The sequence below is a fragment of the Mustela putorius genome, unplaced genomic scaffold, assembly GCF_011764305.1.
Source record: "Mustela putorius furo isolate JIRA1106 unplaced genomic scaffold, ASM1176430v1.1 tig00537227_pilon_pilon_pilon, whole genome shotgun sequence".
In the NCBI taxonomy this organism is placed as follows: Eukaryota; Metazoa; Chordata; class Mammalia; order Carnivora; family Mustelidae; genus Mustela; species Mustela putorius.
This window is the reverse complement of record NW_025422368.1, coordinates 23,121,621-23,137,469: the sequence shown is the minus strand read 5'-3', so window position 1 is coordinate 23,137,469 and position 15,849 is coordinate 23,121,621. Positions and strand designations below refer to the sequence as shown.

At 38.6% G+C, this 15,849-nt stretch overlaps 1 protein-coding gene across 1 annotated transcript in view; it reads left to right on the top strand.

Annotated features, from left to right (window-relative positions):
- The window catches only part of ITPR2 (inositol 1,4,5-trisphosphate receptor type 2), a 502,669-nt gene that overhangs the window by 273,524 nt on the left and 213,296 nt on the right, over positions 1 to 15,849 (top strand). The window contains exons 36-37 of the mRNA XM_004776400.3: positions 3,052 to 3,194; positions 8,579 to 8,687. Of these exons, the coding sequence (XP_004776457.1) occupies positions 3,052 to 3,194; positions 8,579 to 8,687 (252 nt within the window). The remainder of the gene's footprint in view (positions 1 to 3,051; positions 3,195 to 8,578; positions 8,688 to 15,849) is intronic.

Sequence of the window (15,849 nt, the reverse complement as noted above, 5' to 3'; positions counted from 1 at the left end):
ATCTGCCTTCTGCTCAGGTCATGATCCCAGAGTCCTGGGATCAAGCCATGCATCAGCTCCTCGCTTAGTGGGAAGCCTGCTTCTCCCTCTCCCACTCCTGCTGTTTGTGTTCCCTCTCTTGCTGTGTCTCTCTCTGTCAAATAAATAAATAAAATCTTAAAATAAAACTCAGCTACGAATAAAATAAGGCATGGTAACGACATGGTGAAGACATACTGGGAGAATGATCTTATAGTAGGGAACTCTTCTCTGTTGAGGTGACACTTGATTTGAGACCTGAACAAAGTAGAGGAATAATCTATTCAAGATTTGAGGACAGAGATTTTGACTGGGAGGAAATAGTAAATGCAAATGTTCGTAGGCAGGAGTAAAGTTGGTGGGTTTGGGAAGCCAAGAAAAGCACATTGGGGTAGGAGTAGAGTGAACAAAGGAGAAGATTATGATATTAGGAGCCAAATCAAGTAGAGACTTGCATAGTAAGGCATTTGGATTTTATTCTAAGTGAGAGGGCAACTCATCGGAGATCTTCAGTAGACGATAAGCATGACGTTACTTTTTAGAAGATCACTGGACTTTGCATGATGAGTAGATTATAGAGTCCAGACATAGAAGCAGTGACTTTCTTGTATTAACTGCGGCAAAAAATGATGGCAGCTTGACTAACAGGGGTACTGATTGTACTGAAAAAAAGGAGATGAATTTTAGATGTATTTGGTTGTAGGGCCAAGAGGACATGGTAAATGGGTGGATGAGTTGTGGGGTGTTGGAAAGAAGAAGAGAATGACATGACTGAATCACTTGCTAAGATAGGGAAGAATGGGAGAACTGTAATTAGGAATTTATGTGTGGGATTTTAAGTTTGAGATGTCTCTTTCGATATCCATGTGGATATGTCAAATAGGCACCTGGATATATGAGTCCAGAGTGGTTTGGAAAGATGTCCAACAGGAAATATAAATTTGGAAGGTATCAGCATATATATGATATTAAAACCATGGACTTGGATGAGATTTCTCACAAGAAAGGACCAGGAGCTACTGGGAGTTGGTGAAGGAAGGTTGGGATATAGGTGGACAATAGAGAAAGTGTGGTGTCCCCAAGCCACAAGCAGAAAGGGTTTGACAGAGTAGAAGCAATTGTGTAAAATGCTTCGCAGTGGTTGGGTAAGACAAGGACAACAAAATAACCCCTGGATTTGTTAAGAAGGGTCATGACTGCAAGTAACTAGTACTCAACAGTGACAATAACAAACATTTATTGAGGAATAATAAGTGATAGCTATGTGTTAGATGCTGTTCTGTGTACTTACCTTTAATCCTCACAGCAAACCCACGTGATTGTATGATTGTATCATTATCCTGACTTTTCACATGGGGGAAGTAATGAGTTAGAGAGTTACATAATTGCCCCATAATCAAAATAAAAGCTAAAGACAGAATTCACATCATAGGAGCCTGCCCATAATTTGTTTAGTAATGAAATGAAGAGAGGTAATCTGAAAAATAAGCACATTTTAGTGACATTTTATTAAATTTGGTCATAAATTTGTTAAGCATGTTCTCTTCCCACATTATAGAATATCTGGTTTCCCATTTGTGTTATTGCCTTCCTGGTAGTTTCTTTTAACTGTCATCAGAATTTTCTCAGAAAGCTTATTAGAATAGTTGAAGTAGAAATAATCACTTTTGCTAAGAAGGGAAGGAAGAGTTAAACGAGAGTTCACTACTGAAATCTAGCCGTAAGAAGTCAAGAGAGGTGGTACCCCAACTGTGTTGCTGTAGCTGAAAGTGACAATAGCAATTGACAAACAGTTTTCTGCTGAACAAAATATGTCATAAGTATGAGTGAATAAAATATTGCTCTATGTGAGAATATTTTTTTTTGTTCTTTTAACATAGTTATTTTAAAAACTCAAAGGGGATGCTTTAGTCATTAAAGAATGTTTAGTAAATTGTCATGCCCACAGCCCATTTTACAAACATGTCAGTGAGAATGCTTTCAGCTGTAATTGACACGATTTTAATGAAAAGTGGCTTAAACAATAAAAAATATGCCATTTCACATAGCAAGGACTCTGGAGGTAGGGCTCTTCTTGAGCTGATTAATTTAATAGTTCAAGAGAGCAGAGCCCTGATACTGTTGGTCTATTGGCTTTCTCTTAAGGTTGGTCTCCAAGAGTCCTATCAGGGCTGCCTCACATTTTGGGTTCACATTCTTAAGCTGTCTTAAGAGCCATAGTTTCAAGAGTCGGTCCTGCCTCCCTTAACACATATCACTGCCTGCTCAACTGATTTCACCCAGTGTCCTATTAGCAAGGACAGTGTCACATCATCATGTCTAGACTAAGCCCTGTCAGAGGACCTGGAATGACCATGACTGACATAAACTAATCCACTGTGATCCTAAGCTGAGGGGGCTCATTTCCCTGACAATGTTGCTGCCTAATTGAGAAAAAACGTAGGGGTCCTATTAGCAAGGAAAAGGATGAAATAAGGCTATTGGGTAGGAGACCAATAATATCTATCAAAAAGATGTAATTTGAAATAGTATTAAATATCATCAAACTCTTGGGAAGTGCTGATACTGCTTCAAAGGATATGTCAAGGAGTCGCCCCCATGGGAAGATAAGGTTGGTTCCAGATGACCAGAAATACATACGGACTCTTTATTTAAGCTGTTCCTCAAGCATACCTCAATTTATTCTAATTTGCTGAATACCTGTCCTGTGTCCATTAAAATCCTAGATACTGGTAACAGTGGCTTTACTAACTTTACTAACTTTTCACCTTGTATATATATATATATCCTTGAAAATCATATACCTACCCGCCTGTCTCTTACCTTGTAAGTGAAAAAGGTGACCCAAGCAGTGTTCATACAGACAACCAGACTCTATTTAAAGTTCAGACATTTGATGCCACGGGAAGGTAGGGCACATCTCTGAAATTCCAGCGTCATGTTTCTGGTTAGTATTCTCAGGTTTGTCATATCTTTACATGATGAAATCTGAATTAGATCTTCATGTGTGTTCTCTTGTGCTTTATTCCTTAGGATGTAGTGGCCTCGTTGGAGCAACAGTTCAGCCCGATGATGCAAGCTGAATTCTCCGTGTTGGTTGATGTGTTGTACAGTCCGGAACTACTGTTCCCCGAGGGGAGTGATGCAAGAATAAGATGTGGTGCCTTCATGTCCAAGTAAGTGACTTCAATCTGAGATTCTGCTAGTGTTCTCAAGCCAAGATGGTGTCTAACACAGTTCTGCTTTCTCTAACACAGACTGCTACACGACAGTCCACAGACTATGTAAAGGATCTAAAGTCTGTGTTAATATATACTTTCAGAATTATTAATTTGGTTCAATATAAATTTTATTTTGGTGAAAGTCAAGTAAACTAAGTTTACTGAAAATAAAATGTCATTACTGGGCACAAAATATCAAATGAAATAATATTTTGCTTCTAAGTCCTCTCTGTCCTCTCTAATCCCACATACACTATGTGGTGTGGCCTTCAAAAAGGTTCCTGTTTAAAGTCACTTATTTTCATTAATATAGAGAAGGAAGGGGAAACTAGCATTTATTGAGGTCTTGCTGTGTGTGTTATTGTCCTCTGTGTGCTTGCCTCTTGTATCTGTCTGCACAGACACTAAGAGACTGAGGGCTCAGCCTCCTTTTAGCAGTGGGAAAGGCTGAGGTGTGCTTTAGGTGAAGAGCCATGATGTCTCCCTCTGCCGTGCTCACCCAGGGCCTCTCACTGGGCCTCTCCTCTACTCATTTCTCTCAGCATTTTTATGTTATTGTCAGATCTAGTACAACAGATGTGTTTATCCTAGAATATTTCCATTTGTTTCCACGTTAATGGTAAATGAGCAGTTCCCAAGGAAGGGCTGTAGGTTGTGAGACAAAGTGTAACCAGCTCCTCAAAAAAAACAAAACAAAACAAAACAAAAAAAACCCAAAAAACGATGTGTCTTAATGTTGAGGGTACTCATTGAGTGACTCATTCGGGATGGCCAGTCAGAGGTATGTGGTTTTCTTGGATGGGGAGCCGGAGGAGGTTGCCAACCCCCTTGACCATATCTATCACATCTAATTCCTGTGTGGTTGAGGATATTGCTGAAACCCCCTCCATTGACTGTGATGCACTTGAGGCAAAAATGGAATGACTGGAAGACACAAGAAGTGTGTTCCTTCCTTTTACCAGTTAAAGCTGGGATTTGTGGAGAGAAAACAAGGTATGGGATGAGAAGAACTGACTGCAGGAATCATTTTGAAGAATAGGCAAGCTTTCTGTACTACGGCCAGAATTGTGGATTCTTGGCTCTGGCCCCCTATGTCTTATGGGGACTAGGAAGACTGTGTTCATCTGGATACTTGCCAGTCTTATAATACGAATTTTTAAGTGAAGAGGTCTATTGTATCTGTAAAACTGATGACCATGGAAGCCATTAGAAAAAAAAAAATTAATTAGACTTATTCACTAGTAACTCATTATGAAAGTAAAGCCTTTGAGAAATACCCTTTACCTCCTATGAATATATATCAAATAATAGAATATGAATTAAAAAGCGAATAGTAAATGAGAATTATAAGTCCAGGAAATTAAAATGATACTATAGATATATCCCAGAAAACTGACAGTCTAGGACAGGGGCTGGCAAATTTACCCCATCAAAGTAAATTGGTCCTTTTGATCATTTTTGCAAATAAGGTTTTATTGAAAGAGAGATACACATGTTCATTTACTTGTTCTCTGTGGCTATTATAGGATTGTCACCTAGTTGCCACAGAGATTGTGTGACGCACAAAACCTATTTGGCTCTGTAGGAAAAAAGTTTGCTGCCTCAGTGTCAAGAATGAGGCTGTCAATACGGTAGTTACTAGCTATGCATAGCTATTTAAATTAAAATTTAAATTAGATTGTTTTTCTGAAAAACAATCTGAGGGTTTTGAAGGGGTGGGGGGGTGGGGGGGTGGGAGGTTGAGGGATCCAGGTGGTGGGTATTGGAGAGGGCATGGATTGCATGGAGCACTGGGTGTGGTGTAAAAATAATGAATACTGTTATGCTGAAAAAATAAAAAATTAAAAAAAATAAAAATAAAATTTAAATTAATAAAAATACAAAGAACATATTCAGTTCCCATCACATTTGCTACATTTTAAGTGCTTAATAGGCATAGATGGCTAGCAGCCAACAAATTTGATAACACAGCGAATGTCTCAATTATTGCAGAAAAAGTTATGTTGACGGCACCAGTCGAGAACTTAAAGATGTCGATCTATGAAAAGATGACATGAAGTAACTCAAAATGCCAAGAAAATATTGGCCTGTGCTGAACATGTGCTAAAAGCAAATCTGTTGCAATACCAGGCACCTAAAAGGAGAGAAACAGAGCAATATAATAGTGGGAATATATTACCGATAGGACACTCGGATGGAAAAAAAGATGTCACATACTTTAGTGGTTAGAGAAGAGATTTTTGTGCTATTATAATTGTAGTATGGCCAGCGGCTCAGGAATGTCTGTTTTCTGCTCTAGCGCTTATCCTGCTCCTTCCCTAACTCTGTGAAAATCCAAGGGTTTTATTTGCAGGGATATCTAATAAAATTAGAATCCAGATTTATTAATAGCTATGCAAGGGGCCCTGGATTACTGTGCAGAGCTCTCTGGTAAAGCTCAGCTAGAGAAGAGAGTGTAGATCCAACGCCTTTGTGGGGCCTCTGACTTCCTCAGATGAATTTATTTCTTGGAATTTGTCGACTCATGGGTCTGCTGGAGAATGTGGTGGGTAGATCCCAGGAAAGATCCCCAATTTCCATATCTACTTTGTCAAATAAATTGAGAGAAGAGGGGCACCTGGGTGGCTCTGTCATTAAGCATCTGCCTTTGACTCAGGTCATGACCCGGGGTCCAGGGATTGAGCCCCACATCGGGCTCCCTGCTCAGTGGGGAGCCTGCTTCTCCCTCCCTCACTCCCTCTGCTTGTGTTCCCTCTCTCGCTGTCTCTTTCTTTCTATCTGTCAAATAAATAAATAAGATCTTTAAAAAAATTGAGAAAGAAGAGCATAAAGAGCGTGTAAGTCAATGTGGGTGTTAACATTTAAGGCATCTGGTTACAATCTATTCAAATTAACACTTACTCGTCCTTTATGAAGGATAATCTCAGAGTTTATCAGACTGTGGGATGTGACTCACTTATGGATTTAAAAATTAATTTAGGGAGCAGAGGCAACCATTAAAATGAGTTAAAAATATAAAATATCAGAGTGCATCTCATATAATAAAAGTAATTTTTATGTTAATTTAATACATGATACACATGTATTTATATGGTACATTGTTTCATGAAACTTATTTTTTCCTTTGATCATGGAAAGCAATGTTAGAAGGTCACAGATTTTACTCAACCAGACATTATGTAACAGATGAATACCTTGTATAAGTCCCTAGAAAATGATATTCACCTTTATGCTTGATATTTTCAAATGGTTGGTGAATGAAGTATTTATCTAAAGAAAAGTTAAAGAAAATTAAACAGCCTGAGAGGAAAAAAATATCAAATGAAATTTATAGTGCCCACCAAAACTATGTCCATGAATTCGAGGACGATCCCACAAAAGAAAGGATGAAATAGCAGAAGTGTCAGGACAGCAAGTGTTTTCCTTACAAGGAGTACTCTAGAATTATTCTGCCTGCTGGACCTGATCCCATGTCTGAAAGGAAATCACTGTTCTTTCACTGTGTGCCTCCCCTTCCGCATGGCATGGGTATCGTTTAAAACTATCACTGTCCATCTGTTCATCCTGTCCATCAATGTCAGATGTCTCCTTCCTCCTCTTTTTTCCACTTCCAATTAGTCATTACTTACCATGTCCTGGATATTTTATTTCTATATTGCTTCTTGTACAATTACCCCATCACATGTTATCCCTTCTTGTTCTTTCTTTTCCACATCATCTTCTACATGTAGACAAGGTCATTCAGGTCCCTTAAAACAGAGATCTTCTATTTTCTACGGAGTAAATTCCAGACTCTTTAGCATCGTATTTCCTGTTCTTCTTTTCAGATTGCTTCTCTTATCCTCTCTTGTTTCCTGTGTTCATGTGTCAGCTGGAGTTAGAGTACTTATTATTTCCTGGACAGGAAGGTCAGCTTTCTACCTCTGCCCACTGTTCACATCATTCCCTTTGAAGGACACCTCCTCTCTCCACCTTTTCCTGCTAGGTGAAATCTTCATCATTAACAGTTATCTCTTTGCTGGAGCCTCTTATCAGCCCTAGGAAACTTCCCTCAAGAAGGTAGTAGTTTCTTTATCTAGTTTACAGTGTTTGCCATTACCTGTGTTGTAACACTTATCATATCACATAAGATATGGCTGAGTGGGGACTCTCTTCACAGTAATTCTGAGACGCAGGAGATTAGTAAATGGGTCATGTCACCACAGAGTGGTGCTTCACAAGCTTGGCTTTGTGGTCGTTGGACTTGGGTCTATTTCTAGATCCCACCACTTAATGACTGTGTTACTACAGGCAAGTTGCTTTATCTTTCAGGACCTCTGTTTTCTCATGAGTCTAATAATAGAACCTGTGGCACTGGCTTGTTGTGAGGATGAATTGAGAGAGTCCATGGGAAGTCCTAGTACTTCATCCTGACCCCTGATAAACAGCGACTAGTCATTATCTAGTGAAAGCTCACTTTTCCTCGGGGTTATGTCCCATGGTACTCCTGTCACGTCACTGAAATGGGACCATTCCATTAAGTTCGACATCCTTCTGTTTTTCTAGGAAAATGTGTCTCACAGGTCATTGTGAGAACCAGCTTTTTCAGAGTTACATATGATAAGCTATGCATTCTGGTTATAAACATTTTACTTGATTTTGAGTTCTTGAGGATGGTATATAACTATGGTCCTCAAACTTTTCTCCTGACAGAACACCAGTGCAGAGGTTACCACTATAAAATTAGAATTTCTACCCACATTATAGTAAAAATAGTATGTGGATAGACTGTCTTGATGTTACTTTGTTGTTGTGGTTTTTTTCTTCTAATCACAAACTGCTTATTTCTCTAAGCCCTAGTGGAGAAAAATACAACATCATTATTATTAACAGAAACTGGAAAGCAACCCCTTATGATAAGGTTGCAGTGTTTTAGACTGCTACTGAGCCCATATAATTAAGGTAATATAGTCTCTAGAAAATAATAAAGTATAACATAATATAATGAAAGGTAATATGCTGCAAATATTTGTATTTCTCTACTAGTAAAGTTGTTTTAGTTGATATGGTGGGATTAAAGATAATCAGAGTCTCATTGTCTTTTAGAGTATTATATCCCACTAAAAGTCTGCTACTTGAATAAATTTAAAAGCACTGAGATATACTGCCTGTTGAGCAAAGGGTGCTTTATAATACAAAGTCTGTGAGCTAAAGTGTGATTTTAAGTTTTGAAAATAGGATTAGTGTTTACTTCATATTCTCAAATAATAGCATGACTTTTCCCCCTCTAGTTCATGATGTTAGTATACAACCTGAAGAGAAAACACTGTTGTACTTAAGATGTAATATTCTGCTTTAAGGTTGATTAATCATACAAAGAAACTAATGGAGAAAGAAGAAAAGCTGTGCATTAAAATTCTTCAGACTTTACGAGAAATGCTAGAGAAGAAAGACAGCTTTGTGGAAGAGGTATATTTTTTAAAATTTTTAGTATTTGAAAATAAAGTAGAATTTCTAGTATACCATAACCGATGGATTACATGGGCTATGAGATGATTGCTTATAATACATACTGACGGCATGTGTACGTAGATGAATTAGATAATTTGTTTGTATGGTACTCATCTTTCAACTCTGCTTTGAATTGAGAAAAAACTGAGATCAGAATGGCCCAAGTATTTGGCTCATTTGTTTTATTATATTCTATCTTGAATACGTGTATTTTTCTCATACAGATCAAATGACTTTTTTTTTCAATGACTAACCGAGATTCATTATTAAAATTCTGTATAAAGTTGTGCTACATATTAAAATGGTCTATGCGGTTTGTGCATATGTTGATCTTTTATTGTAAATATATGTCCCTTTCGTTTTCTATAATATAATGCCACATATTATAAAATATTACTATTTTTTGTAGGCGGAATAGTAAGTTTCTGTTCTTACCTATATTAATTTAAGTATTGCACAAATGATTTTCAGGGAATATAACTTATAGATAATAATTGTCATGCTGTTATTAAAAATGACAGCTCAGGTGCTCATTAAGAGATAGCTGGCAGCATGTCTAATACCCAAGGTGATACACTTAAATATAAAATAGAAATCTAGTGAGGTAAGGTTTTTTGTTGTTGTTTTTTAGCTAGCTACCTATACTTATATATTAGGTATCAAATAAAATTTGTACCATGTTCCTTAATAACATTTTGATCTGTATCTGTAAGTACTAATCATCTGATATGTTTAAAATTAGAAGAATTTTTTTTATTAATTTATGCATATGCTATATAATTTCAAAAAGAACATAATGGTAGGTTGTTTTTTGTTTTAACTTTATTCTTGTGGAAAAGAAATGCAAAGGGATCTTGGATATTAATAGAAAGGGGCATAACTTCAAAATACTCCATTTGAATCAGATGCTTGCTTTATAATCAAAACGACTTTTGCTTTGCATTAGTTCTCTTCATCATTTAAGCTATTTTTGGGAAACAAATTGCAGAAATAAAGGTGGTCAGTGCAATTTTGGCAAATGCTTCTATGACTTAGGACTCAAGAAAAATGCTTCTAAGCCTGAGTATTTGGTATGCTTGTAAAACATGGTCAATTTCAGACTTTTTTGTTGTCTTTCTCTGAATTCCTTAAAATACTGCTATAGATGGTTTGATTTTGATTCAAGTACTAGATCTTAAAGTAGAAAAATGGGATCAATATAAATTTTGACAGAAGAGTGAAGTTTATAATAATAGTAACTTGTACTTAACAGGAGATACCTAAGAGTTCCGATTTTATGTAACGGATTATTATAGAACCACCCTAAAGAAAATAAGAAAGAAATAAAGTAAGATTTTACTTGGACTAGTCAAGAGTATTAAAGTGTATCTCCCAGACCACCCTAGAATCAATCATGCTGGCACCTGTTTCTTCTTTCCATTCCTGCTGCTATCACAAGTTCAGACTTTCATAGTTTCTTGCTTAGAAAACTCCCGTAGTCCAACGCTCAAGACAGAGCATGAAAGGAGGAAGAGCTGCTCTTTTCAAAAGTCCAAGAGACACCATTCTCATATGATATGATGTGAATGGCACCCCCAGGACATAGCCCTTTGAGGAAGACTTAAGATGAGAAGGGCTAGTTTGCGGTTATTCACTCAATCATTTAACACATATACTGTGGACAGTGTTAAATACTGGTATTGTGCCTGGGCACCGGGGGTAAGGAGAGGAATGACACAGCTTGCCGGAGGCCACTGTGGGGTACCATTCATGTGCTAGTGGACTCATAGAATATAGTCTGCAGAGATCATAAGAGTCTTTCAGAAACTCTCAGGGGCTCTGCACTGCCTTGGTGTTCCAGACCCTTCATTATGTCCCCAGTGCTTTTTACCCCCACCCTTCCTCATCCATTAGCCACCAGAAATCTGTGTTGTTGTGTGCTTGAAACGTGCCTCAGGCTTATCCTGCACCAAACCTTGCTACATTTGGAATCATGTATTGCTAAAATCCAAACAAATCTCAATAACCCCTAGTGTCATCTTTGTGGAGGAGCTCTAATGGGTAGTACTTACCACTTGTTCCAGCCAGTGGTGATTACTTTCTCAATAGAATTAGGAAATACTTTGTGCCTCTCTTTTATGATGCTTCAGGCCATTTCTGAATATTTTGTCCAAGCATTCATAAAGAATGTCTTTGAGACCCAGAGATGGTATGTGATTTGCCTGAGGTCCCACAGCAAATGCTAGACCAGGACTTTACTTAGCTCAGTTATTCATGTCAGTGGGAAGAGAAGTGGGGAGTGAAATGATTCATCGGTCTGGGTGAAATGGCACTGGTAACAGATTGAGAAACTGGTCAAAGATACCCTACAGGTCTTTGTGTGCTCTCAGAACAAAACCCTAATTATCAGTAGCAGGATTATAGGGGTCTGTATGTTCACAATTGTGTTAGTTTTCCATTTACCAAAAATCTCGTGGTTTAAAACCACACAAATTCACTATCTTACAGTTTTGGAGGTCAAAAACCTAATATCAGGGTGTCAGCAGGGGTAGGTTCTATCTGGAGACTCTAAGGGAGACTTTCTTTGCCTTTTCTAGTTTCTAGAGGCTTCCTTCATTACTTGGCTTGTGACTTGGTTCTCCATTGTCAAAGCCAGCAGCATAGCATCTATCAAACTCCTCCCCATTCACACTCATGCACACATGTGCACACACACACACACACTCCATTATCACCTCTCCTCTCACTCTGACCCTTCTGCCTTCTCTTGTGATTACACTTATATTGGACTCACTGAGATAATCCTGTCTCTTCTCCCTATCTAAAGATGCTTCCTCATACCTGCAAAGTCCTTTTGGCAATGGGAAGTCACATATTCACTGATTCTGGTAGTTAGGGCATGGACATGGTTGGGGTAGGCCAGCGTTCAGTATATCACAGTGATTCTTTTACTGACGGTGAGAGATGACGTGTGGTATGTAGATGGAGAGTTTATTTGTGGCTGGTTAAAATTGCTCTATAGGACAGTTTGAACGTGAATGAATGTAACAAAATAAATCTCCACAGTTGCAATGTGGAGACACTCAGAATGGCAGTAAGTCACAGAGGGTATCTAACATCTGGTTGTCTAATTTTGGGTTTCTACCATCAACTGGTTTTCTACTGTTTGTGTTCGAAACATTTCTAACAGATCTCTCAGAAGTAAATCAAAACAGAGAATTCACACCAGGTACCGGAGTTTGTCTGCACTCGCTATCCTAATATACGTTTCCCCTGCTAGCCCAAAGTGGATTATTCCTATAAAACCTTTGATAAGCTAAAATGGTATAAAGCAAATTAAGTGAAGACCATTAATTTATATGGAAAAATTTTATGCATTCCTAGACCTAAGGTGTAACCTCTCTTAGGCTTTTCTGATACTTTGGGATACCTCTTGCTAGCAAATGCACAGAATAAATTGAAACAAAGCACAGGTGCTCACAGACACAGTTCAAAGCTCTTGAGGGCTTGATGCTCAGTAAGATGCTGAGTGTGGTTCTGGCGAAGGAGCTTGGGGGCGCCACTCTCACTGCTTGGGGTGCTCGCTAACTCCATCAAGGCTTTGTGGCTAAATGAATGCTGAGCCCCGTTGTAGCTCTTGGCCTTTTTTTTTTTTTTTTTTTTAAGTGAAAATCTGGGGCACCTGGGTGGCTCAGTGGGTTAAAGCCTCTGCCTTTGACTCAGGTCATGATCCCAGGGTCCTGGGATGGAGCCCCACATTGGGCTTTCTGCTTGGCAGGGAGCCTGCTTCCTCCTTCTCTCTCTGCCTGCTTCTCTGCCTACTTGTGATCTCTGTTGGTCAAATAAATAAATAAAATCTTAAAAAAAAAAAAGTGAAAATCTTCCTCAAATTTCTTTCAGTGAGCAGAAACAGGTACAAATGTAGGTCTTTTGTAAAAGTGAAACGGCAGGATACAGAGTCAATATACAGAAATCAGTGGCTTTCTTATACACTAAAATGAAAATACAGGAAGGGAAATTAGAAAATCGATTCCATTTACTATAGCACCAAGAACCATAAGATACCTGGGAATAAACCTAACCAAAGAGGTAAAGGATCTGTACTCGAGGAACTACAGAACACTCATGAAAGAAATTGAAGAAGATACAAAAAGATGGAAGACCATTCCATGCTCTTGGATCGGAAGAGTAAACATCATTAAAATGTCTATACTGCCTAGAGCAATCTATACTTTAATGCTATTATGATCAAAATTCCACCGGTATTCTTCAAAAAGGTGGAGCAAATAATCCAAAAATTTGTATAGAATCAGAAGAGACCCAGAATCCCTAAGGAAATGTTGAAAAACAAAAATAAAATGGGGGCATCACGTTACCTGATTTCAAGCTTTACTACAAAGCTGTGATCACTAAGACAGCACGGTACTGGCATAAAAGCAGACACATAGACCAGTGGAACAGAGTAGAGAACCCAGATATGGACCCTCAACTCTATGGTCAAATAATCTTCGACAAAACAGGAAAAAATATACAGTGGAAAAAAGACAGTCTCTTCAATAAATGGTGCTGGGAAAACTGGGCAGCTATATGTAGAAGAATGAAACTGGACCATTCTCTTACACCATACACAAAGATAAACTCAAAATGGATAAAAGACCTCAATGTGAGACAGGAATCCATCAGAATCCTAGAGGAGAACATAGGCAGTAATCTCTTCAATATCAGCCACAGCAGCTTCTTTCAAGATATGTCTCCAAAGGCAAAGGAAACAAAAGTGAAAATGAACTTTTGGGACTTCATAAAAATCAAAAGCAACATGGAGGCTTAAGTGGGTAGAAGAAGAATAAATGAAACAAGATGGGATTGGGAGGGAGACAAACCATAAGTGACTCTTAATCTCACAAAACAAACTGAGGGTTGCCGGGGGGAGGGGGTTTGGGAGAAGGGGGTGGGATTATGGACATTGGGGAGGGTATGTGCTTTGGTGAGTGCTGTGAAGTGTGTAAACCTGGTGATTCACAGACCTGTACCCCTGGGGATAAAAATATATGTTTATAAAAAATAAAAAATTAATAAAAAAAAAAATCAAAAGCTTCTGCACAGTAAAGGAAACAGTCAAGAAAACAAAGAGGCAACCCACGGAATGGGAGAAGATATTTGCAAATGACAGTACAGACAAAAGGTTGATATCCAGGATCTATAAAGAACTCCTCAAACTCAACACACACAAAACAAACAGTCATATAAAAAGATGGCAGAAGATATGAACAGACACTTCTCCAATGAAGACATACAAATGGCTATCAGACACATGAAAAAATGTTCATCACTACCTATCAGGGAGATTCAAATTAAAACCACATTGAGATATAACCTTACACCAGTTAGAATGGCCAAAATTAGCAAGACAGGAAACAACATGTGTTGGAGGGGATGTGGAGAAAGGGGAACCCTCTTACACTGTTGGTGGGAATGCATGTTGGTGCAGCCTCTTTAGAGAATAGTGTGGAGATTCCTCAAGAAATTAAAAAATAGAGCTTCCCTATGACCCTGCAATTGCACTCCTGGATATTTACCCCAAAGATACAGATGTAGTGAAAAGAAGGGCCATCTATACCCCACTGTTTATAGCAGCAATGGCCATGGTCGCCAAACTGTGGAAAAAACCAAGATGCCCTTCAGCGGACGAATGGATAAGGAAGATGTGGTCCATATACACTATGGAGTATTATGCCTCCATCAGAAAGGATGAATACCCAACTTTTGTAGCAACATGGATGGGACTAGAAGAGATTATGCTGAGTGAAATAAGTCCAGCAGAGAGAGTCAATTATCATATGGTTTCACTTATTTGTGGAGCGTTACAAATAGCATGGAGGACAAGGAGAGATGGAGAGGAGAAGGGAGTTGGGGGAAATTGGAAGGGGAGGTGAACCATGAGAAACTATGGACTCTGAAAAACAATCTGAGGGTTTTGAAGGGGTGGAGGGTGGGAAATCGGGGTATCTTATATATAAGATATTATAGAGGGCACAGATTGCATGGAGCACTGGGTGTGGTGCATAAACAATGAATTCTGGAACACTGAAAAGAAATTTAAAAAATAAAAAAAAATAAAAAAAAATTAAAAATGCCATGTAAGGATATGCATGTTGACAATTTGTGGGGGGGGGGAGAAGGAACGTTTGTCAGTGGCTTTAGTGGGGTCACCTGGGTGGCTCAGTCAGTTCAGTGTCTACCTTTGAGTCAGGTCATGATCCTGGGGTCCTGGGATCCAGTCATGCATCTGACTCCCTGCTCGGTGGGGAGTCTGCTTCTCCCCCTTCTTCTGCCCCTCCCCCCTGCTCAGGCACACACACTCTCTCTCTCCCTCTTTCTGAAACAGATAAATAAAACATTTAAAAAAAATAAATAAAATGGCTTTAGGGCAGTATGATTTCAAATGTTCTCTATCCTGAAAGCCATTTTGTCCCACTCTTATTTCTATGGCCTCTCTACCATGGAAAAGAAATACCTGAGAGGATATGTGTGCTGTTGGACAGGGCAGTGTGACTGTAGCACCGCACCATTGTTTTGTGTCTTAAAGACATATCAGGTCCAGATCTGAGCAAGGGTTTACCTGAGATGGTAATGGAGGCACAAGCTATGGGAGTTGCATAGAGATGGTCTGATGAGGGGGGGCAGGGAACAAGAAGGACTGTGTTCAGAGGATTGGTTTGGTTTTAAGGATTTTTCCCCCTTCATCTTATACTCTTTAGTATATTGTCCATTAAGATTTTTCAAGCATTACAAATTATTCCTTTCATAAAAAGGGAGAACTGTATATAAATCATAAATACAGATGTCTATAAGCTCTGATCCTAAATATATAACATTTGTAGCTTCTGTACTTTAGAACTGGAAAAGATACCGAGTACTGAAAATATTTACTGATAGCCTATGGAACTGGTAATTTAAAGGTGCTTTCCTTATGCTATAGTGAAAGACCCTATTTCCTTATGCTGTAGTTAAAGACCCTATTTACTTTTTAAGCAAATTAAGACCCTATCCCTTATGTGTAGTTAAAGACCCTATTTACAAAGCCAGTCATAATTTCCCCTGAGAATATGTTGCTATCTACTCGTAAGTTACACTGACATAC